At 36.3% G+C, this 25,484-nt stretch overlaps 3 protein-coding genes across 5 annotated transcripts; 1 reads left to right on the forward strand and 2 right to left on the reverse strand.

The window, feature by feature from the left end:
* Window positions 1–2,766: 2,766 nt before the first annotated feature.
* On the reverse strand, window positions 2,767–6,135 carry Strip (striatin interacting protein). The gene has a single exon (XM_073083284.1). It carries the CDS (start codon window positions 6,000–6,002, stop codon window positions 3,552–3,554), a length of 2,451 nt encoding a protein of 816 aa, XP_072939385.1. The 5' UTR covers window positions 6,003–6,135; the 3' UTR covers window positions 2,767–3,551.
* A 404-nt stretch (window positions 6,136–6,539) lies between these two features.
* On the forward strand, window positions 6,540–12,765 carry Abi (tyrosine kinase Abl). Of its 3 annotated transcripts, none has more exons than XM_073083648.1 (10): window positions 6,540–6,661; window positions 6,928–7,243; window positions 7,547–7,670; window positions 8,156–8,350; window positions 8,944–9,068; window positions 9,446–9,521; window positions 9,677–9,744; window positions 10,070–10,213; window positions 10,962–11,055; window positions 11,244–12,765. In XM_073083648.1, the coding sequence occupies exons 2-10, from the start codon at window positions 6,935–6,937 to the stop codon at window positions 11,405–11,407; spliced, it is 1,299 nt and encodes a 432-aa protein (XP_072939749.1). In that variant the 5' UTR covers window positions 6,540–6,661; window positions 6,928–6,934; the 3' UTR covers window positions 11,408–12,765. The 3 variants fall into 3 exon arrangements, with proteins under 3 accessions (XP_072939749.1, XP_072939751.1, XP_072939750.1); XM_073083650.1 differs by having other exon boundaries at window positions 8,168–8,350; XM_073083649.1 differs by having other exon boundaries at window positions 6,557–6,750.
* On the reverse strand, window positions 12,757–25,399 carry LOC140750225 (cell division cycle and apoptosis regulator protein 1). The gene is made up of 15 exons (XM_073083647.1): window positions 24,529–25,399; window positions 24,221–24,369; window positions 23,548–23,773; window positions 22,905–23,194; window positions 22,205–22,469; window positions 21,746–21,902; window positions 21,288–21,658; window positions 20,563–20,733; window positions 19,990–20,232; window positions 17,214–17,449; window positions 16,653–16,758; window positions 16,261–16,378; window positions 14,943–15,178; window positions 13,870–13,985; window positions 12,757–13,573 (listed from the first exon to the last, which is right to left on the reverse strand). Exons 1-15 carry the CDS (start codon window positions 25,204–25,206, stop codon window positions 13,378–13,380), a joined length of 3,558 nt encoding a protein of 1,185 aa, XP_072939748.1. The 5' UTR covers window positions 25,207–25,399; the 3' UTR covers window positions 12,757–13,377.
* Window positions 25,400–25,484: the final 85 nt, after the last annotated feature.

Here is a 25,484-nt window from a genome sequence, read left to right on the forward strand (position 1 = left end):
AGGTTATATTAGAAATAAAAACTGACCTCCAAGAAGTTAAAACAGTAAATGATGGACCCTCGTATTAAAGTTCTATTCCTAAGCCTCTGTGAGTTCGAATACTTTGAAATAATGACCATATTATGTTAAGCTTAATAGTGTGGGAAACTATCTTTAAAATCAATTATGCAGCATTTGTTTAAATGACAAACATCACGAAGAAACCTACATGCCTGACATTTTACAAAAAGGTGTGTGTGGAGTCCGTAAGCTACACTTAGGAGGACTATGGTGGTCCATTACTAATTAACTATCCCAATATGAATGCTTATTTTGAAAAGAGAAATATGAATATGAATCTTTATTATATATTTAACACTAGAGGTAACACAAGAGTCGAACTATTGGAAGGAATCAAACCTAAATAGGATAATGTTAGAAATTATGTGAAATTATAAGAACGGCTGTATATGTATACACAGATCTACATATATAAATACTATAATGCGGGTACATACTTACCTATGAAAATCTAGTGTAGATAAAGCAGCATCAATGGATCCATTGACTGATGGCATCATGTTTCCGTTAGCAAAATCTTTTTCCTCTTCGATATTGTTTTTATTTACATCGTTTACAATTAAATATGTAGGCATTAAGTCCGTGCGTAAAATATCGTTAACATTCAAATCATTATCAAACATTTTAAAACTATAACTTTCTACGATACCTAATAAGAAAATTGTTAACAAAAACATATTTTTCTGATATGTGCGACACGTAATAAGACCAAACTAGATGTAAATAAATGAAGGCGGTTGAAGAAACTGCGAAGATATTACACGAGTTATGGAGCAGAAAATCTCCGCTCAGATAATATCGTATGTAGACATGCACTCATAACTGTACCTCAAGATGTTTAGAGTCAGTATAAAAATGTTTAATAGTTATAAGAGAAATAGCATTTCATTATTTTTCAGTGTAATACAATAAGTACAAGATAGTTGGAATGGTGGAAGAATCAATTTTGGTACTGCTATGAACTTTAATATTATTTAACCGTAGGTACATTTAATGTACCTAATAAAAATAACTTTCATGTATGTTTTTGAATATAACTTAGGTTTATTTATTTGTGTATAGTCCTCGCCAAACTGCTAGTCCGCTCTGAAGTTGTTGTGAGCAGGTGTAGTCATACAATCTGCTATGGCCACGCAATTCATTTCTATATTCAGAGCGGACTAGCCGTTTGGCGCGGGCTATACCTATTTAAACAGTTTTTTTTTACCAGATATAGATAATTATTTTCAAGCGACCAGAGAAGTAACAAATAACACCTCTTGTTTACCTAATTAATGATGAAAAATAATAATTTGACAATTTCATCTGAACAGTCCTGTTTCATCTAATTAATTGTATTGGCGCATTATTCCCGTTATCGATATTTCAATAACCGGGTCTAATCTGACACTAACACGAAAGTACCACCCCTGTGGCTATATAAGCACGGGTCGAGTGGGGTGTAAGAGGATCCTTTGTGCTCTCCAATATTACAAATGTTCGGGTGTCATCTGCTTGACGTATGACGTGAGAACAAACCACCTTGCTCTGTGCTATTAAAACATTTTTTGCAGCATAAAACTTTACGGTAGATAAGTGGGTTACGTAAGTGCTGGGTAATGGATTTTGGACAGATAAAATTTAAATTGAAGATGTTGTTATTACAACTTTATTGTGTATAATTAGAGTATAGCAAGACTAGTCTAATAGCAATATGAATGTATAATGAACATTGCCTGAAAAATAATTAAACGCAGTATAAGTCATGATTGGACTATCTGTTATTTACCTAAGTAATAAGAAACAAAGGGTAAGGGTACTTTAATAACCTATAATAGATTAGTTTGGCATATTTACCTACTCTATATAGTTATACATACAGATGTAGGTACGTAAAGATACTAAAGTCATGTAACGATAAAACATGTTTTCAATAAGCTTAAGTATTTCAGTAATTATATGTAATTAGAAGCAGTGATAGCCTAGTGGTTATGAAACTCGGCCTCTTAATCGAGGGTTCGAGCACGGTCCGAGTTTCAAATCCCAGGCACCTCTGATTTTTCAGTGTGTATTAGAAATTAATGATCACTTACTTAAACGGTGAAGGAAGTCATCGTGAGAAATTGATGATGATGATGATATTTAATTATTTCTGTTGCCCTAGTGACCACAACTGATTCTAGTTTTATGGTCCTTTATTATGTAAGAAAGATACTTCGTATTTCAATTGTTACGAACATTATGATAAGAATCGTGTCTGGTTCGAACCCTGGACCAGATGTCTATATATTTCTGGATGTGGGCAAAAATCATACCAATCCACTACTTGACTATAACAGTTTATTATTAAAAGCGAATATCATTCATCGTATTTCCCATATACATGAACACTCATTCAGTATATTCTATTCTATTATATTGCTGAAACTTAAAATCATTTGAATATAGTTTGTTTAAAAACTGATACAAAGTGATACGCTGTGAAAATATATGTACAGCGCCATCTATTAACTGTTCGAAGAAATAACCTTCATTATTTCGTAATTATTTGCATATTACATAATAATTTTTGTGCAAAAGACCACACAAAAATGTGTGTTGAAATGTACAAAATGTAGAGGGCGATGCAAAAATAATTTAATAGGGATAATATTCATAAATTATAAGTAAACTACCCAAAAATAATATCTGTTCTTATTATGTAAATTATTTTAGAATAATAAACAATATTTTATAATCTCTTTATTATAGAAGCAAGTATCATGCTTTCTTGCTCTAACATCTTACATTTCATAAACAGTTACATGATTTTTTAAATTCATTGTCCAATTTAAAACATCACATGAATGAAACATCTACGCACGAATACATATTATCTAATAAACAGTAGGTAGATGCAATAAACAGTTATAATATGGAACCACAAAATAAATACCAAGTAAAATGTAAAAAACAATCTTCAGCTATTTTTTTATGATTAGGCACTGATGTCACAACTTCAGAATCCATAATTTAAAAAAAACTTGTACAAGTCAAAACGGTGTATCAAGAGACTTGAAATAATAAACAGTTAATTTTAAATTTCAATATTACTTATTTACGTTACATACATATATACATACATACATATGTACATGATTTTTACAATTATTTTATGTAAAAATCATGTACATATGTATGTATGGTTATGTTATGTTACATTACATAGTGAAAATATATATAAATAAAACTGTAAATTGTGACATATAATCATGTATTAAGTTAATCTACTTGATATTTGCTCTGTGGAACTACTGGTGATTAAACTAAAATATAATTTTCAGTTTTAATACACATGCAGCTCAGGCAATGTCTAAAATTTATAACCAAACTTGTATCAAATGTATATAAAATTTATCAAGTAGTTATAATTTGTCACTGACTTCCAACAGTACACATAATTCATGCTTATATTCAATTTCCAAATTTCAATTTTATAAGTTTTCTATACATTTGGGATAATATTTTGCATTTTATGCTGTTAGCAATATATCCCAATTGATTTCATTATTATATACCTCTTGATCGAGCCATAACTCATAGTTCTCTTTAAACTCATCATCTAACTCTACATTATTCTCCAAAACACTGTTTATGTCTGTTTCCAGGGGAGTTAAGTCTACTTCTTGGTCATTCCGGGCACCATATCTCCTGCTATTAAACCTGTCTACACTGACCCTTAGGGCACACTCTTCATCTTGAAAATCCCAGGGACGAGCATCAACATCGTTCCCAAATGCCCAGTCATCATTCAATCGGTGTCGGACCTTAGAATATATAGCACTTATAGTTTTCATATTCGTTTTTCTCCACTGCCTCCCCAAATATCTGGTTTGCATCTTCAAAAGCTTCAAAACATAAAACTGCATCAACGCATGCCTCACTTTAAGGGTGCGCTTCAAGATTGGAGCACTTTTGAAAACAACTAGCATCATAATCCTTGCATTTTTCCACTTAGTAAGTTTATTTAAAATCCTCAATAAATTAATGCAAGAGAATACATTCCTCCATGAGTATGGGACTGATGAATCTCCAATGTCCAAACATTCCTTGGTTAATTCTGGTTGTTCACCAATCACACAAGCAGGAAAATCGAAAATGGGTATGGTATTTTTCGCCCCAACATATGACAAAATGTTTTGATTGAAAAACTTCAATACAAGAGGCATACAATTAGCATAAACCAAATGTTGGGACATGAACTCAAATTGATATACATGATTTAGTTTAAAATGTTTCAGAAGTAACAGTAAAATAGCAGTGACTGATTTGACAATTATTTCTTTATGCCTGTTTACATCAATTCCAAGTTTTAATGACTGTAATACTGTCATCGGCATTTCTTCTGGTAATAAATCAGCCATTATGTTCATAGAATAAGTTTTGGCAGTAGACGTTGGTGCAGCTGCTAAAAGTATTTTTAATAAAGCAATCATGTGCTGTGGTAGATTAGGATTCATTGCTCTATACAAGATCTCGGCTTCAGTTTCTTCAACTTCTTTCTCTCCTTTGGTTAGCGGGCTCCTAGCAATTTCAATCTCCCTTTCAATCTGAATTTCAGACAGACTAGTGTACATATGCTTCTTTAGAATCTCAATGCCTTCATGAATGGGTTGTGGCAAGCCAGCGATAGTTTGTCTGTCGCCTGGCAGTGAGTATCCAACAAATTTAATCCGCACATTATCTAAGAACATGTCAATATCTTTCTGTCGTACTTTTGATTGCCATGGTAGACTTCTTGGCAGCGGCGGGGGTGGTGGTGGACTGTCATACTCTTTAAAATACATGTAGTATGGACAATTTTGATTTGATGAATTTTGCATACCCTCAGTAGGCATTGATTGGAACTCCATAGAATAATCTTCTGAACCATTACCAGTTTCTTCCTTATCAACAAAGATTTGTTCATCTGACTCATCGAGTGATGTTTGTTTCATGAATGTCTGTCTGCGAAGGGCTCGCTCATTTTCTTTCATCTTTCTTTGCCCGGGATTCTGATTTTCAAGCATATCTGCAGCACTAGGTGGGGGTGAGCTAGCCCGCATTCCTTTTATTATTTCCAGAGTATCTTCAGTTATGGGTGGTAATCCATATTTTTCACGCAACTTAGACTTTCTTTCTTTCAATTCCTTAGATCCTCCCAAGTAAACAAGCAACACTTTCCATAATAGAAGTAACACTTTCTTCATGGGGAAATGGGATGTGGTGCCGGAACAGAGGTAGGTAACCATGCCCAGTAATTTCACTGGTAGTAACTCTTCTCCAAACGGAGTGCCTAGTTCCTCTTTGAAGTTTTTAACTAAATGGGCGTATTCAGATGTCGGGTTTTCTTTCTCGGTTCGCATATGTTCAGTTATCAAGTATAGGACCGATAAAATTACTCGTAGATTAGTGGAGTCCGCTAAGGACTCTGCGAGTTTCCTGGAAGCTGAGCCGTTATTGACGATTTCGAGATTCAAAAGCTCAACAAAGGCTGCGAAGGTGCCCATGTCGTACAATGTCATAATATTGATCCGAGCCCAGTGGGCCTGCTCCGCGTCGGACTGCATCTCGGCCCAGCAGCCCTGCGCCAGGTACAAGATGCATCTTGTCGCTCGCATACGTATTTCACTCACAGCTACGTCTAAATGCTCTAAGAGTTTCATAATAACAGTTCGTTGTTGTGCAGCAGAAAGTCTTTGCCAACTGGGCGGATAATTAAACTCCTCCATTATATCCTCGAATGCCTTGACGTTGAGCTGAAACTCTGGGTGCTCGGTGTAACTATACAGTTCGGCTATTTCGTTTGCTTGCGTATCACAATCATCGTAAACGAAATCCAACTCCGGACTCTCCATGTCGTTAACGCATTCGCCCTCCTCGATCACTCTGCGGACGTCGGGAGGTTTTACGCCACCGCGGCGACCGTTGCCGTTTGTTCCCATTTTTAGTGCTTTGTCCTCGAATATAATCGCATTTTAGAAGTAAATTAAATTATTATTTACCAATTTAATTTTATAAAAACCAAAGCAATGGTGGCAGTGATCATTGACTGAATGAAATATCTGAGAATGAGTGAATTGAAACCATACGTCGCTTGGCGAAGACCACAGATTATAATAAGTTTCATTCACTACTCATTCATCTAAAATTTCTAATGCTAGGTTTACATACTCGTCGATAAAAAAAGAGCAGACACGAGTACGAATATGTAAAAATCTTGATAATACTTGTCCGTCCCCTGCAGAATATTACCTACATTCTGCAGAGGACGGACAAGCGTTATGGACAACTTTTAGCGTAAATCATACCAAAGAGTATAGTGACCTATAATCGTACTACGTACGTACTATGTTGTTGCTATAGATTGTATATTATAAAAGCTATGTCAAGGACCAACATTATAGTAATCGACCATAGACAATATAAATATATTCTGTTAAACGTAATATGACATTTCGGGTTGACAGAAGGTTAATTAATTAAGATCTGTATGTGTTATGGGTGTGTGCTGTGACGATAGGATAGGATACGATTTCCGTGCTTGAGTAGATTGAATAAAGGTTTTATTTTATATATCCATTTCAGAATTCGGATAATACTGGTAATTAGTGATTGATAATGTGTTTTAAATTACTTAGTGTGAATTAATAACACGGTTCCACAACCAGTTTCATTTGTATTTGTAAGAATGTGAGTCGTTCACTCTAGCAATAATGATAAATACTCTTGTATTGAAATGAGCGAACAAAACACTTTGTAATCACAGTTATTTAATGTGATTATAATTTGCTTCTATATTACTTTTCGTATCTCCTCATAAAAATAGTGCAGTCTTGAACGTTAGTGCAGTTTCGTGAACATTTTCAGTTCCATTATGGCCGAGTTAGCGGCGCTGCTCCAGACGGAGATTCCCGAAGGGCGGAATCATCTAACCGACAGTCATACTAACTTGGAGCGGGTGGCGGAGTACTGCGAGCAGAACTACTTTCAATCTGAAAACAAGAGGCTCGCTTTGGAGAGCACGAAGAACTACACAACGCAATCGTTAGCGAGCGTTGCCTACCAAATAAACACTCTGGCGTACAATTTCCTGCAATTACTGGAGCTACAGACGATGCAATTGGCGGAAATGGAGGGTCAAATGAACCACATTGCTCAAACTGTTGCTATTCATAAAGAGAAGGTACGGACAGAGGATTACTACTGATCCATTTAATGTTATCTAAATTATAAGAGATGTGTTTGATGTAAGACAAACATACGAATAAAACAAAAAGTAGTCTTAGGCATAAAAAATATTTAAATAAGTATTTACAATGATTTTTAAAGCGAGTAATCTTTCTTGAATATCAGAAAATATTGACATCCAATAAATAAGTTTTGTGTACATTTTTAGCTGCAGTAACTATTATACAGGACTTAAATAGAGCAGAAATAGGTTTCAGGCTCTATGATGGTGATGGTCATAAATAACTTTATTTTTCAGGTAGCACGAAGGGAAATAGGGGTTTTGACAGCCAACAAGGTGACAAACAGGCAGTATAAAATCATAGCTCCTGCCAACCCTGAAAAGCCGATTAAATATGTGAGGAAGAGCATCGACTATACAGGTACTATCTTGGGATATTATACAATAATGTTTCTATGAAATAGAACCTCAACTTCACAGTCCTCTTGGTGCTCCTGATGATTTCATTAATCTCTGCTAAAAATGAGCAAATGTTCTGAGTTCTTATTACATTTTCTTCGTCTCACTATAATGTAGTCCATTTTATCATATAGGATTCTATCTTGCATTTCAAGTATGATGCTATGTTAATATAATGCAATGAAGGTCTTCTGTACAGGACAATTTCCACTAATAAGCAAGCATGCACAAAATGCGATGTGTGTATAATATGTGATCCAATGTGTTATCATATTATATTAGTCTAATATTTTTTATGGTTCGTTATAGATGCATTCTTGCTATTAAGTTCTGATTTGGAATTACTTTCTTTAGCTTTTTGTACAATTGCAAAAGCAAGAACTACAAACAAACAATTCCACTGCCCTTAAAACTGTGGTTATGGAGCAACATTACAGTGAATGGAAGTGTTACTTTCAGCGCTGGACGACATCGGGCACGGCGCGCGGTGGAGCGGCGCGGGCGGCACGCCGCGGGGCCGCCGCTCCGGCTCCGCGGGCGCCGCGCCGCTGCCCGCGCCCACCACCAAGCCGCCCACGCCGCCCCAGCCCGCGAGAGCCCCGCAGGCTTCCAGTACTGGTACGCTTGGACGGGGCACTCTCGGTAATGCGTTCTTCATGTTTACTCTCTTTTAGTGCCTTGCATGGCCAAGTGGTCACCATAACATTCTGTTACACACTGGGTTCCAGATTTGATTATCACATAGATGTGTAAATGATGAATTTAAATATCTGTTTTGGGTCTGGGTGTTTGAGTCCCCTGATGTCCTAGCTGGGCATAGTTCTCCACTCAGAGTGGATGGAGAAGGATTAGGCCATAGTCCAACACGCTGATCAAATCAAATGCAAATTGATAGGCTTCACATACCTTTAAAAAGTATTTTTTTAAAGATTTCTTACATATGCAGGTTTCGTCACCATGTTTTCACCAGTACTGCAAGTGATAACTAGTCTATAAATACAGACATACCTTTGAAAAATCTGTGCAAGCCTGGTATTTGAACCTCAGTCTCCAATAGACTATAGCCTAATCCTTATCATTCTGAGAGGAGATATGGCCGCAGTAGTGGGTCATTATTGGGTTAATGGATTGACAATGACCACGACATTAGAATTCCACTGCATCTGTGTCCCTGTTTCTGTGAATTTAAAGCATGTTAAGTGTCAGATTGTTAATATTATGTTTGTTGTGTGCAGGTAAGTCGTCGCGCGAGTACCGCACGCCGCCGGCGGTGGCGCCGCCGCAGGTGCCGTCGCACTACGCGCCCAACTACCCGCGCCGCCCGCCCGGCTACTCCACGCTGCCCGTTGCGCAGCCACAGGTGTGTAACTTTATTGGTACGACATAGTGGTGGTATGGAGATGGTCGAATCTCCGAAATTATACTTCTTTTGGTGCTATGAAACGAGATGAGAACGATAAGAGTGAATTTTACAGTACAGACATCTAAAATCGACACCATACAGTTAGCTAATAATATCGCAATTTTTGCAGAAAATAAGCTACCAACTAAGTAATTTAATTTTTTTAGGTAGGATGATAATATTTTCATTTCTTGTGCGTGTACAGTGTATACATTCAGACAACAACTCTTTTTTTTTATTAAATATGCTAAAGAAGTAACTAAAATAACTTGTTACGTTTCCTTCTTGCTCTCCAACCTCTGTTTAAATCTTATTCCATGACCCTTTTTTCTCAGGTTGGCATGGTGCATCCCAATCAACATCAAGCTACTACTAATTATTCTCAACAAGATTTGCATTCCAGTATGCCACGTAAGTATTGCAACTTTTTCATTTTAATATTGCTAACCTAAGTTTTTACAATATTGCCAAGTACATATTGTTAATATTGCCATTGATTGCCACCTATTTTTGTACCTTTTTGGGTGCTCTTGCTACTTTTCAGTATATTTGTTTATTTCTTATAGCCCCGCCATCGCCATTGATTGGATCCGATGGAGAACACAGTCAGCATTCCATGAGCTTACCTGGACAGGTAATAAATATGTTATTTATTGATTAATACTTAAAAATCGAAAAATATGTCAAAAAAAGTATGCGTTGTAGTACTTGCGCTGTTAATTTTTGTGATATATAAGAGTCTGTTATTTTTTCTATTATTTTATTACCCTACTGCGGAGGGTTATTCGAGTGTATGCATGTGTCATTCTTAAGCACGTTCAACCAACCCAAATGGGTTGACCGATTCTATAATATGCCGGGCTATATTTTTAAGCAGTCGAGGTTTTTGGTTTAATACTCTCTAGTTAACAATATATGTGAGTATGTGTGATAATATATTTAACAATGTGTTGTGACAGGAGTACCACATGTCAGCGCGCGCGTCGTCGTCGTCGGCCGGGGGCGGGTCGGCGCGCGGCGGCTCGGTGTCGCCGCCGCTGCCGCCGCCGCCCGCCGACGACGAACTCAACCACGATGCGTTTGGTCGCACCGTGCACAACAACGTAAGTACTTTATATTTTTTTGTATGCAGTTCACCTTTTTTTATGTAATATAGGAGTAGCAGACGAGCATGCAGTCCACCTGATGGTAAGTGGCTACTGCCGCCCATGGACATCTGTAGTCAACCCCAGATAGGATTAGATATTCCTACCTGAGGTCGGCCACAGATGCGCCGCTACCCCTGAGGACTAAGCTGAAACGCCTCAGTAATAGGTAAAAAGTATATCTCCCTTACCACACTCTTCAAAACAGAATCTGCCTCATAACAGCAGTGTTAAACACTGCTGTTGTTAACGACAGTTAAAACGGCTCGCCTGGCGAGGTACCTTATATAAAATAAATAAAATAAAATTAAAATAAGTATAATATTTAATATTGTAAATGTAGGTATATATGTGTAATAATTCATAAATAATAGAGTACCCGTAATGTTGGTAACACCACGCCGTTTTCCCGCGCGAAGGGACGGCGCGGGGCGGGAAAAAAGCGCGCGCGCACCCAGTGTGGCCGACGAATCCTTTGAGCGCGCACACGCGTAGTGTCTCTCACGAGTGTAAAATAAAGTTACCGTTATCCGTTCCTTTCTGTGCAGTGAACACCATTGTTAAACTGTCGCTGTGTTGTGTAAAATAAATAACTCTTTTACCTCTTCTACCTCTTGTTTTCGTTTACCGACCTACTATCCGCTATAGCTGTTATGAGGCAGATATCCTAAAATTAACCTTTAATTAACAAATTACTTATTTGCAGAACAAAATGAACTCGCAGTATAATGCAGTACCAGCAATCGTGCCTGATGAAGAAGATCTGCCTGGATGGGTACCCAAGAATTATATGGAAAAGGGTAAATATTTGTTAAATTGTAACATAATTGTTTCCATTACAAAAATCGTAATGTCTTTCCTTTCTTCGCTCATGGCGGGCCTTAAGAAGTTTAACTTCAAAGTAAAAGCAATATTTTTATAAAAACAAAGCACAGTTGATCTAAAATTATTGTAGTCTGTATATTATTAACTTGTAGTTTCCTTGCAGTGGTAGCGATCTACGATTACTATGCGGATAAGGAAGACGAGTTATCTTTCCAAGAGAGTTCAGTCATCTATGTGCTGAAGAAAAATGATGATGGCTGGTGGGAAGGAGTGATGGATGGTGTCACAGGACTCTTCCCAGGGAACTATGTGGAACCGTGTGTCTAAAGTTCTTCATAATAACAGGATAATTTGGTATTGGACTGATAAATTCTGCAATATATTACAAATTTCTCTTCAGAAAGTATTTTACCAGTTCTGATGAGAATGGTAAGGTAGAAAATTCGTTGTAATTCCAAAAGCATTTTATAGGCCTACGTATTATTGAGTTTTCTAGATATATTTCACTAAAGGTTTAAGGAAGACTATAATAATGTTGTTTATAAATGTTACAAACAGGATAAAATAATTGTTTCTCATTGCAATGCATTGCCACCAATGAGGTAAAAATAGCTGTCTTTTATCTAAAACATAGAAGTTGTTTTTAAGCTAAGTGAAAAAAATATTTTTATTATTTTTCATATAAATTAAGATATTATGTAGTATATTTATGACAAGTCTTAATATTACGTACATATATAATATAAGCACTATTATAATTATTGACATTATTTTGTACCTAATAGATTTATAAAATTGTAATCTTAGTTTTTATGCGCATTTAATTTTAGAATATTGCATTATAGATTCGCCGAAGGTTTCAAGTTAGATATCTGGTAGAAACATGTTTGTATGATAACAAATTCGTTACTATATCCGAGCTATGTTTGTGGTGAGAGGTTATAAGTAGTGGAAAATCAATTTATTGCACAAACCATCATGAATCCATCACTTTCAAAACAACTGATGGGATCTCCTTCGGAAGTCGAATGATGATATAGTGCAGAAGTCGGGGCGGGAATACCGGAACATTATAATTATTAAAAAGAAACATTTCCGAGTGCTTTAACATATTATTTGGATAAATGTTCGTATAATTGGGCGACTTAAGTGGTAATCTGAACCTTCAGCTTAGGAAACAGTTACTCTTGAAGTGGACGTTAACAGCCCACTTCAATTGACAGTCCCTCATAAGTAGTTAATGAACAATTCACATTCTTATACAAAGACAAAATATTGTTTTAGTATTATAATAATTAAGTTATAGATATATAATTTTGTATTAAAAATGTAAATTTGACCACTTGTTTATGTATCAAAAAATATAAAAATGTCATGTAATTTGTTAGATGTAATCAAGAAATTCTATAAGTAAAAAAGCAACTAAATGTAAGTAATGGAATTAATTTTAAAATGGCTTATATTTAGAAATTAAACTGACAGTGCTACTGTTATCGCATCAGGAACCATGCCTCATCCAACTTTTGGCAGTATTTTACACTTTATTTTATATATCTACCAGATAATATTATTGTATATTATTATTATTATGCACCTGTAATTCATAATATAACAACCAAGCCCATGTAAATTGACATTTAGAAATCGTGCTAGATAATATATAATAAAACACAAAATTCACAAAATGTCTTTTATTATTCATTTTATCCTATCGGAAACGTCTCGCAAAAATCACATTCCATTTGCACAATATAGCGCACACACAACACTAATTAAATCTTCCTTTCACTTAACAGTACAGGGTTTATTAACTTTACATGACTTTCCACTTGTGACAATAATCCTGAGCTACGATTAAAAATATTATAGTTCATGGATTTTATGTAAATCAACTTATCGTTAATTATAATCAAGAACTAGATTTTCATGAAAATATCGCCAAAAAGAATTTTAATTTAAAAATATCACAGAATCTCTTAAAGTAAAGTTATTAACCTCAATCCTATAGACAGCCGGTACAGTAAATTTTGTGTATATGAATATCTTATGAAGTAATTTTAAGCACTATATGTAATCACTAGTAATCATTATTATTAAACCACCTAAATATTATATTAAAACTTGACAACTTTCAGAGATTCTGATTATAAGTACCTAATGATTACAGAAGAACATCTAAGGAGTAATGTTATGAAAAGTAAACATTATGTTTATCAATACTTAATTAATTTATTTTCTTCCCATTCATATTTACATCCAATGAAACATGTATCTTATATGCTAAGAATAGTCTTATGTTATTCTTTATCATCGAGTTCCATGTTCTCTGTCATAATGTTATCTTTTTCACTGACTTCTTTTTCCTGTTCCTTAATTTCCTTAGTATCAGATGCACTAGATGTGACAGTTTCCGGACTTTCCCTTACATCTATAATCTCTTTTTTCTGCAGGTCTACAACTTCTTTCTTCTCTTTCTCTTCAGCTTTGGGAGTCCTATAATGAAAATATATCAATTAAGTAATTAATGAAAATCACATAGAATCCATAGTGGATTACTTTATCTCAATAACTATGTAAAATATTAAAACTAAAAAAAAGCTACAATAAATGTTCATTCTCTGGTAGTCAAACTTACCAGCACAAGAAGTTTGTTTTTTAATAAGGAGGTGTTATAGGTACAATCTTAATAAAGTTACAAAGTCTATAAACACTATCAATTTAACAGGTACAATGTGAAATAGTTGTTTAGTATCACTTTCTTAAATGTTTTTTTACTATAATATACTCACTTTACTGGCCCATTGATGACTTCGATTACATCATCATCTTCATACTTAATATTAACGACAGCCTCTACTTTAGACTGAATACTCTTCAAAGCGGAATGGAATATTTTCGAGCTCGCCTGTAAGTAAAAATATATTTTTAAATATTTATAAAGCCTTATATGCCAAACAATATGTATTTTTAAACACATTGAACTTGTAAATTTACGATTCGATACATGCGGATTCGTTGTCAACGTACACAGAAAAGTACTGAACGTGTGCGCGATTCGCTAGTCAGTACCGCAACGTGTCACGATGTAACATCGTGTCATATCGTATGTATTTTAGCCTCTACTCAGTGGCCTTAGTTATAGTGGGAGATTATATGTTAGCTGTTAGAACCAGAGTAGCCTAATTACAAAAAACGATTTAAAATATGGAGAAAAGTAAAAGTGTATAGTCCGCTTTGAAGTTGTTGTGAGGTGTAGTCTTATATTATGTACTATGGCGACGCGATTTACTTCTATATACAGAGCGGACTAGCAGTTTTACGCGGACTATACATATCAAACAATATGTATTTTTAAATACATTGAACTTCTAGATTTACGATTCCATGCGTGCGGATTTGTTATCAATGTAAACAGAAAAGTACTGAACGTGTGCGCGATGTTGCTACTCAGTACCACAACGTGACACGATGCAACATCGTGTCGTACACAATGCATAATGCATCATATGTTTGAAGGTGGTAGATCTCAATGTGGTTCGACTCCGGCGGCACCACCGTCACACCTATTTCTGCTTTATAACAACAGTGTTAAGCGTTGCTGTGTTCTGGTTTGAAGGGTGTGGTAAGGGAGACATACTTTCCAGCTTAATCCTCAGGAGTAGCGGCGCATCTGTGGCTGACCTTAGGTAGGAATATCTACTCCTATCTGGGGTTGATTACAGATGTCCATGGGTAGCAATAGCCACTTACCATCAGGTGGACTGCATGCTCGTCTGCTACTCCTATATTACACAAAAAAAAAAAACGCATTTCAGCCTTAACTGGGTGCGGTGACCTTGGTTATAGTATTAGACTATATTACCGTGAGCGAGGTGATCCTCGCGCGCGCGGCGGCGAGGTGCGCGGTGAGGTCGGACAGCTGGTGCATGGCGCCGCGCTCGGCCTGCTGCGTGTGCGCGGCGGCGGCGCGCGCGGCCCGCAGCTGCGCGAGCGCGGCCTCCAGCGCCGCCTCGAGCCGCGCGCGCGCCTCGCCCGCCCGCGCCGCGCCCGCCACCAGCGCGCCCACGTCGATCACGCGCGACTGCCACGTCACTATGCCTGCGATGATATATACAGCGTTAAGCCCGCTCCACATTAACGCGAGAAGAGCACGAGAAACGAGAATGTGGAGTGATACGTATCGGGTTTATCTCGCGAGAATGTGGAGCGGGCTTTACCACCTGACCCTGGCGTTTAGATAAAGTGATTTGTATCAAGTTGTAATATGTATAACTATAGGTTGTACTCGCATTATTAGTCTCGTTACAAAATTCAGAGTTAACTGAGTTTCACATATATCAGTATAAATACTCACCTTCAATTAACTATTCAAATTATATTATTTCTTATTAATTATTCCAATTTTTTGTAATCTCTTTTGTTTATGCAACTCCATACTTCAGGAAGCTTAAATGCCAGACAACAGACTTCCTTAAATTATAACCTAAAACCTTCCTCAATAATTGATCCATGAAATTGAGCAAAATATATTTACAAATGTTACTAATTTTAATTTACTTATACATTTCTGAATTTAGGGACCTCAAACAAATCACAGTTAGTGGTAGCTAAATCATTACCTTTGGTATTATGAAACATGCAACATACACATAGATTCTAATAATTTGGCATCTGCTATGCTCCCGTCCATTTATGTTGTATGACAGTGAAATTATAGCATTACAAAATTTCTAACCATATTTATCATTAAACATTACTGGTTACTTACAGTTTGTCACTCAGCAAAAAGGCATAACAAAAAAATGACCCAATCTTTATAAATTTCATACTTCATGATATAAAGGTTTTGTTAATAGTACAGGTTATTAAGGTGGTAGAACCCTTTGTGGTTCGACTCCGGCGGCACCACCGCCACACCTATTTCTACCTAATAACAGCAGTGTTAGGCGCTGCTGTGTTCCGGTTTGAAGGGTGTGGTAAGGGAGACAGACTTTTCCAAGGCATTCCAGCTTAGTCCTCAGGGGTAGCGGCGCATCTGTGGCCGACCTCAGGTAGGAATATCTAATCCTATCTGAGGTTGTTTACAGATGTCCATGAGCGGTAGTAGCCACTTAACATCAGGTGGACTGCATGCTCGTCTGCTACTCTTATATAATAAAAAAAAAAAAAACATTACTCACCAGTGTCACTGACATCCATGGTACCAGTGGAACTACCTTTCTCCCCGCCATCTAGTCGATTGAATACAGGCAGCAAATCGCGATTTCCAGCCGCAATAGCAGCCTCCAGTTTTGCAATCTATATTATGTGAACAATTAACAATAGATTTGAATATATTCATATCACTTTATTTCATTACTTTTGAACATTACTGCTTTTAAAACTTAACAATGAAATGAAATGTTTATTTAATAATGATAACATTCGTTTTAAACATTCATAGAAACTACTTTGTAAGCATAAATACAACAGTACAACAATAGATTTAAATACATTCATATAACTCTATTTTATAACATGTACTATTGAATCTTTCTTATGAAAAAATATGAGTATTTATTTTACTACTTACATGTGCTGGCACTTCTGTGTTAACTGGTACTGTCGTATCAAGAGGCAAGTCTTGCATTGCTTCCGGTGTGCCTGCCGCAAGGTCTTTGATGCTTTGCATGAGAGATCTAAACGAATAAAGATCATATTATTACAGAAGTCAAAAATATAGACTTATAGCAAGACCAAACGATATCAATTGATCCCGAATCAACAATTTTCGTAAGGTTAAAAATAATTATTCATTTATTTGCAAAATCATAGTGTGTGTGTAATGAAGTGATATTTTACACATAAGTAGATTATAATAATTAAATTAAATTTCATAACAGTTATTGTTGACCTAAAAGAGCTTTAATATAAAACTGAAAGGCCTTTTTGTCATGTGGGTTTATGTCTGGATGTATCTCAAATGCATGTAGCTTATATGACAGAAAAACTATGAAACAATAAAATATGAGTGGTACACATATTGAACAAAACCAAACAGGCGTGATAGGATAAGTATCATAAAATATTGAGTATCACTAATTTTTTACATAGAGCTGCCCAAATCGACAAATTGTTATGTAAGCACACTAACTTATAACTGAAGGAGTCCTTGACGCAAACTTTATCGAGGATGACGCGTGTTTGCGAGCGGGAGAGCTGAAGACCTAGGCTCATGAAGAGGTTTTGCAGGTCCTTCTTGGTGATGGTGCCGCCGCGGGAAGTATCGAAATAGACGAGCGACAGTAGCAGATAAGGGTCGGGGGGTAACTCCACACCTCGTCCGCGACGCCGGGGCGAGTTGCTACGCTCGTCGTCGCTGTGTGACTCCTGGAGACAACGTGTTATATAATAAATTAGCTGACCCCGCAAACGTTGTATTGCCATATAAATAAAAAAAAAATACGTGTGGCACTCGGAGACTGCCGCGGTAAAGCTATTGCATAGCATTTTTTATGCTATGAAAACGCTCAGAAGGAATTCCAGAAATACAATATATTCTTCCATAATCATCAACATTTACATTAATACATCTTTATCCACTATTTTATCATATCTCCATTATATAAGACATTGCAAATATCAGCTGACATTTCATAACTCCAAGCAAGACTGAACATTCTAAAATATAAAATAGAAAAGTATTTAATAAGTGACATAAAGTATTAACAACCAGCAATATAAATGGATCAATGCGATGTGCCTGTGACATTTGGCCGAATGTTACAGGTACATCGCATTTTTCATTAATAAATGCACTTTGTTTATTCATATTTAAAACACTTTGTACTCAAATTATTTGTACCATAAATCATAATGGCGTTTTGATTTTGTGCTGTCAAGTCTGTCAGTTGTAATTGTACGTTTAAAAATAACAAACACTCTTTTACGTTATTTTATCAATCCAGAATTCAACATAGCTTATGTTGATAAAACATATTATTTGGATAATATCATAATATAATTTTGAATTTTATAATGGGAATATAAAATATACTTCACGCAATTTTAAGATTTCTGCACGGATTATAAAAAAATGTGTATTACTGCCATCTGTGTTCAAGTTGACGAATTAAGGTTATCAAATAAAATAACAAGGAATGTAAAATAATACTTTATTCAATTATATCCATATTTTTCTATTGACAGTCAACAACTCGGTTGCCTGGAGACTTGATATCCAACAGTCCTCCACCGCTATTTTCACTTACACCACCAGGGGCGCCGGTAGCATTTGGTCAAGGTGACGGCGCACCAGTATGCCATTTTCAGTTCTGACTTCATAATGGAGTCTACCTAATCTTCGGATGACGACTCCGAACTCCCATTTAACTCTTGGGTTGGTGTAACTGCGGACTTGTACCTTATCACCTTGTCCGAACTCCTGCGTTGGCGGTGCATTGTAATGTAATCTGGATAGTGGGGCGGATTTCTCAAATAAGGCATGCATATAGGTTCTTACCTCTCTGCCGAACATTAACTGATAAGGTGATAACTCTTTTGTATTAGGTGTACGTCTCAAGCGTGCCTTGACAGTTAACAGTTTATCAAATAAACTTCCGCTCTTGCTGATATAAAAGAACATTCAGGTATTAGCCGATTATTTTCTTTTTGTACATTCAAAAATTTAAATGTTAGCTTTGTATATATTTCTTCAAATTCGTACCTGTATTTTATTTCCTCTTCTAAATTTTCTTCTTGTGTAAGCCATTCAATTTTTTCTTGAATCGCGTAGAATTTGTTCAAATTTTCTTGTAAAGAATTCAGTCGTATATTTATTTCTTCAATGTCAATTTTTTCTATTCCCGAAATGTAATTTTCGGTTCGTTTCATTAACCCACGTAATGTGGCTCGTATTTCCTTATTGTTTTTTAGTTCATTCGACATCTCGTCGCCAATATCAAATAAAATAATAAGGAATGTAAAATAATACTTTATTCAATTATATCCATATTTTTCTATTGACAGTCAACAACTCGGTTGCCTGGAGACTTGATAGTTGGATATCAAGTCTCCAGGCAACCGAGTTGTTGAAAGGTGTTACTTATTTTCGTTACGGAATTTCTCGATTCGGTCGCCGCGCTCAAAGCCCGCGATAAAAGCTATGCAATAGCTTAAAAATATTAAGGGTGAACAACCCTTATCACTCAGGGGTATGAAAAATAGATAGTAGTCAATTCTCAGACCTACTGAATATGCATATAAAATTTGGAGAAAATCGGTAAAGCCGTTTCGGAGGAGTACGCTAACTAACATTGTGGCACGAGAATTTTATATATAAAGTATAGCAAAGGATTTAGTTATCCTTTTGAATCGAAAACTATGAACAACCGAAATCGTACTCGGAGTTTCGTTTGTGATCAGGGATTTCTGTAAATGTGTGCCTGTATTTCTATTGTACAGTATCCTTTTAATACTTTTCTGGTTTTTATTATGCCATTTGTGAGAATTAATTCTTTTTGGGAATAACTACATGGTTTATATACTGTCAATTTATGGCTACATTTTATTCATGTACAATGTTCCGATTTACTGTAGTTTAAAGTTGAGATAAAACCTAGTCTTAATTTGAGAATAGTATTACTCTGTTCAAGTAATTCGAAGTACCTTTATACTACACAAGTTTTTACTCTGCTCAATTTTCTAAGCAGACAAAGTAATTCGAAGCACCTTATACAACACAAGTCTTTACTCTGCTCAATTTTATAAGCAGACAAAGTAATTCGAAGCACCTTATACAACACAAGTCTTTACTCTGCTCAATTTTATAAGCAGACAAAATAATTTGAAGTACCTTTATACAACACAAAACCAAGTCGCACTGTTAGTGGAAGAAAGATTATTAAGCCAGAGTGAGAGACATTACTAACCTTTCTATCACGGCGACGCGATTCCTTCCTATCTTCACGTTTGTCATCTTTCTTATCTTTTTCGTCTTTCTTATCTTTATCATCCTTCTTTTCATCACTCTTCTTGTCTTCCTTCTTCTCAATGCTCTTATCTTTTTCTTTTACTTCTTCCACTTTCTCAGGTAACGTGTACAACGTCTTGTAAATGTAGAAACCAAAATCACGCATTAACATCTCGTTGAAGAGCTCAGCGAACACGAATAACTGTTAAATAAAAATAAATTAGGCTCAAGTCATATCTATAGACACCGAAAGCGAATAATACAGCATGATACATAGACCAATGAAACAAATTTTCACATGTACCAAAAGACGGTAAACTGTAACTTACTGAACAATCCAAATGGTTAGACGTTTGGCATTGAAAGTTATGAAAAATGATTAGTTTTATTTGATGTATATATTACATGTGGCTATTTAAGTATTACATAACTAGAATCTTCTACAACTTTACTGGTGATATAAAAAAAATAAGCAAATCAGAGACCTCTCCATCCACCTTCGGCGCAATTTTCTAATAAATCTTGTACAAACCTCAAAGCTATGTTCCTTGTTGTCGGTAATGCGATAGTCAAGAAGCAACGACAGACTGGCAACAGTGCAGCCGAATTTCCCACTCTTCGCGACCGTTGATGGATGCACAATTATATGCGGCACTTGTGGTAATTGGTATTTTGTTTTCAAATTCTGCTTCTCCTTTTCCAACTAAAAAAGATTTCAAATATTTATTCATCATCATATAACTATATATATAGAAGCAAACTTTATATCGTTAACAGTTGCTATAGTTATAAAACTGTGTCGCAGGTATTTACGCCCACCCTCGGACACAGGAGAAGTACATATACACTAGTAAAACATTTGATGACCACATGATTTGACACAATTCTATAACAGTATAATCCTTATGAAACAAATATCAATATATGTATAAAATTAGACTTGGTAGTAAAATGATATAAACACTACACACAGTACAATTTTGTCAGTCATTTAATGGCTGTTATGATGTAATTTACGCGGAACAATGCCGACATGTGCAGTTATGTGGTGCAAAAACACGAAATTGAAGAAAAAGTGCGGAGAAATATCATATCATTCGTAAATGATCTAAAAACTATTTTTTTTTAAATATTTTCAAACACTAAAATATATGAGTGACAATTTCAATTGTCAAAACTGGTGACATTTAGTAATGTTTAATTATCTTTGTATTTAATATAAATAAAATATTGTCATTGTTCTATCGAGCTACTTACTTTTTCCTTTTCCTGTTCAATTTCCTTCTCAGTTTTAGGTTTTTCTTCTTTCTTAATTTCTTCTTTCTTATCTTTATCATCTTTTTTGTCATCATCCTTCTTTTGTTCTTCTGTTATTTCTGTTTCAGGTTTTTGTTCAGCTCTATCATCTTTATCTTTTTCCTCTGATTTTTCTTCTTTATCATCTGATGATTTTGTAGCGTTTTCAGTTTTGGGCTCTTCTTCATCATCCTTAATCACAATTTCATCAGTATCTTTCTTTTGCTCCGACTCATCATCTTCTACTTCCATTACATCATCAGATTTGGATTCTTTCTCCTCTTCTAATTTTATTAATTTCGATAATCGAGAAACAAGTTGCGAGCGAGCGCCTAAAAGATAAATATACATTTTAGTATGTTCTAATATCGTATATAAGCAAAATAATCTAAAATTAGATTAAATGACCAAATATCTACCTTTGCAACTAACGTTTCTGGCTCTTAGTTCTTCTCTAAGCTGGTCAACCTTTATAGTTCTCAGGTCTATTTTAGAATAATGAGTTGCTTCTGGCTTTCCTTCATCATCATCATCATTTTCATCAATGGTTATTGTACTGTCATTTAGGTTAGGCTCCTGAAAATTTTAAAATGTCCTGAAAATTTGCTCAATAACAACAGTCAACATTGTTTTGGAAAGAATTTAGATGAAAATTTACTACTGTATAATAATAGAAAATACTAATATTCAAGATGAATGATATTTGGACAATTCTCATATTGTTATGTGAAAATGGGATAAGCGAAAACGTTGATAATTTGATCATGAATCTGCCAAACACCGTGATGGTATGTCGTGGGCAGGTCACGCTCGGTGGTCTTCGTCCGAAAAGTAGAACACGCTGCAGAAGTCAAAACCAAAGATAACTGGGAACAAACAATTTTGGATTTTTCCGGTGGCACGAGCGCCTCCGCCGCCGCCGTCGGCGCAGGTTTAGCCGCGGCGTCGCCGGACTGGGGATCTTCGCCGTCGAGTTTTTTCACAGCCGCCTCGCACGCCGCCTTATAGTGGTCCTGAACCGTTGTCCACTCGACACGCGACGGCTGCGCCGACCACACGTCGGGCAGGAACAACACCACACACTCGAGCCGCGACTTGCCGCCGCTGCCCTCGCGCCAGTAGTAAAACTCCACCATGCGGTACCTGCACGGGTAATATAGCTATAGTGACGAATACTCACAATGTGGAGGCTGCGCGAGCTATCCGCCTGCTGGCATGGACGCTACACATCCGGTAGGCGAGGAAAAACGGCTCTAGTAGGCCGGTACATCGTCTGCTTCCAAACATAGCCACCACTGCCGATGTACTGACGCCTCCATTCTCTCACATAAGGAATGTGTGCTGTACCATGATTAATTTATGGAGCAACGTTTTCAAAAGTCTCTTCATATAATGAATATCAAGTACACAACATTTAATACTGATTTAAATTAAATACAAGTGATAATTTAAAATTGTATAATTTGATCACATTGAAGAGACTTTTGAATGAAGAGTTAGGATAGTTGCAAACAATCAATCCACATAATCAGGCTTTGGGAGAGAACACCATCAAAGAGTATAGTAAAAGAAACTTACCACTGGCTACAATTAGACAAGTCTATTCCAGTGAGGGCTTTGCAAGTGCGTATAGCTGTTTTCACCAACACCCCGGGATCGCTCTGTGGGTTTTCGCCATCTAAGGAAGGACTCCAAGGTCCACCAATTGCATAATTTTCACAACCTTTACCCTTGTACCCCACCAGGAACTTGATCAATCGAGTAGGATGTAATGGGGCTCTCGAGGATCGTTTGTCTTTCTCATCAACTTTAGTGAGTCCACATTTCTGGTATGATGACTCCAATGTAGGCATACTGATTAGCATGACCTAAAAAAATAGATTTATGAGCTCATTTATTTTAACATATTGTTTTAGAAAAGCAACCCTACAAACTGTACAAACAAGAATAACTTTCAAAAACACAACTCTTTAAGATTCTACTAAAATTCTGTAACCTATATACAAAATCCCCTACTTACACTTCACTTTTATATATTAAAGCGATATACTGATACTCATGAGCCTAAGAAAGGACTTTTTATATTCTAGCCTTGAGGCGGGTAAATAGTGATTGAATGTTTGTATTAGTCTGTTGTTTACACATTACAGTTTACACATTAAATAGCAATGTATATCTTTTGTTTTCTAAGTATATATCAATAAGTTAACATTTGTCTCACCTTAGCAGAAAATCTATAATCAGCATCTGGGGGTTCTAACACCGCATCATTATTGTTAGGGTTATCCACCTCCTTGCTCATGATATGATACGAACAGGGATTGTTGATAGAGAATGGTGTTTGTGGTGGAAACACTTCACCCCACTTCACATAAGCATTAAAGAAGTCCGATGGGATATACAAGTTTGTATACCTCTGAGATAGTGTGGGTACATCCATTTTGTTGCTGAAAATTATATATAAAAAATAAGCAAGAGAAAAAAAATGAGAAATACAAATACCAAAACGAAACAACTTGAATATTATAATTAAGAATGCTTACATGCCCTTTGTTATTGAATTATCTCTTTATTAATTTCAATACATTTCATGATACTATGTAATATGATGGAATTAATTACGAGTTTTGAAAACTGGTATTATGAGTCTTCAGTGAAGATCCCACAGCCAATTATCAATGTGAAGCAGTTTTTGCAATTTAGTGGAAGGGTGTGGAAGTTGACTCACTTACATATAAGGTAACTATCTTGTCCTTAAGAGTGACAATATATCTGTCGTTAATTTCAAGTAGAATCCACCCATCTTCAATTCTAAATGTAATTTACAATCAGATGAACTGCAATTCCAATAGCTACTTCAAACTGAATAAAATATAAATGTCTATAATACATACATGTCCAGAGGCATTCTTGGTACTCGTACAACATATTTGACTGGGGAGGGCTGTTGGATGACAGGGCGTTTGCGGGGAGGAGAGTCCCTGCGGTTCCTGCTATCTCGTCTGTCGCGGGAACGGGAGCGGCTCCGAGTGCGTGAGCGTTTCTGTAAAAGATAAGAGGGATAACTTATTTTATCTTATTTTCAACACTTGTAACATTTTAGTTTTAAAACTTTGTGGTTTAAGAAGCACGAACTGCAATGATGCAGAAACTTTACCGAAAATAAAACGATTTATTTTGATAAGTATTCATAATGACATACCCTATCATCTCTTCTAGAGCTGCGGTCATCACGACGGTCGTCACGACGATCGTCACGACGCGGTGGTAACGACTTTTTGTTAGACGGCGGTGGAACTGCGTTGTATGAGTTCGACTTGCCTTGCATGTTGCCTTTTTGATTAGCCCCGCCCTTCGGCAGAATTTGTACGCGAGTCGCATTCCACTTGAAAGGCATATTTGGATTGTAAGTAGCCTCTACGAGTACTCTGTCGTTCACTTTGGGAACGACTCCCTTAGCACAAACAGATGTTTGATAGAAAACATCGTGATCGACAAAACCGAAGTCATTATGGGTCTTAGTGACAGTTCCAGTGAAAACTCGTTGTTCAGTGCTGGGTTGCGTTTGGGATTGCGTGGTATTTTGATACATATTACGATTCATGGCACGTGGTGTTGGGTACGCTACAACATTACCGGGGTACATCTGACCTTGCGCCATTTGATTCATTGGCATTTGGCCTGTTATTGGCATCGCCATTCCGCCTTGTGCTTGCATCATGTTAGGGTTGAATACCGCTTGGGTTTGTTGAAACGGCATCATGCCTTGTTGTTGCATCATAGCGTTAGGATCCATGATTTGCGGATTTATGCCGGTCATGTTTGTGTTTACATTAGACCGGGCCCATGGAGGATTTTTCGTGCCGCTCCCACTTTGCATCTTCACCTATTTATATATTATATTGTTACAGTACTGACACTATAAGTCATACATGCGCACTAAACTATATAATAACACGCGACAAAGAGGAAAACTAAAGAAACGATTTCACAGGAAAGAATTAATGAACTGTTATAGCGCGTGAGACGCGCAACGCGTGGATTAGTTATGCACGCAAAATGGAGTCTTACTTGATCGTGATTGGTTGGTAACTGGTAAGCTCCGTTAGGAGTATAGGTGTTCTGTGCTGGTAAGCGACAAAGTTACCAGTTGCGTGA

This window comes from Epargyreus clarus, unplaced genomic scaffold (genome assembly GCF_041222505.1).
Source record: "Epargyreus clarus isolate Ecla_fem2 unplaced genomic scaffold, WU_Ecla_fem_2.2 ptg000019l, whole genome shotgun sequence".
NCBI classification, from domain to species: domain Eukaryota; kingdom Metazoa; phylum Arthropoda; class Insecta; order Lepidoptera; family Hesperiidae; genus Epargyreus; species Epargyreus clarus.

Excerpts from the sequence above, each read along its gene's own strand:
- Strip (XM_073083284.1), bottom strand. The coding sequence starts at position 6,002 with ATGGGAACAAACGGCAACGGTCGCCGCGGTGGCGTAAAACCTCCCGAC.
- Abi (XM_073083648.1), top strand. The coding sequence starts at position 6,935 with ATGGCCGAGTTAGCGGCGCTGCTCCAGACGGAGATTCCCGAAGGGCGG. Across the intron at positions 9,069-9,445 it reads TGCCCGTTGCGCAGCCACAG|GTTGGCATGGTGCATCCCAA; the intron begins GTGTGTAACTTT and ends CTTTTTTCTCAG. Across the intron at positions 11,056-11,243 it reads CAAGAATTATATGGAAAAGG|TGGTAGCGATCTACGATTAC; the intron begins GTAAATATTTGT and ends GTTTCCTTGCAG.
- LOC140750225 (XM_073083647.1), bottom strand. The coding sequence starts at position 25,206 with ATGCAAAGTGGGAGCGGCACGAAAAATCCTCCATGGGCCCGGTCTAAT. Across the intron at positions 21,659-21,745 it reads CAGAAACGTTAGTTGCAAAG|GCGCTCGCTCGCAACTTGTT; the intron begins GTAGATATTTGG and ends TTTATCTTTTAG. Across the intron at positions 20,734-21,287 it reads TTGAACAGGAAAAGGAAAAA|TTGGAAAAGGAGAAGCAGAA; the intron begins GTAAGTAGCTCG and ends AATCTTTTTTAG.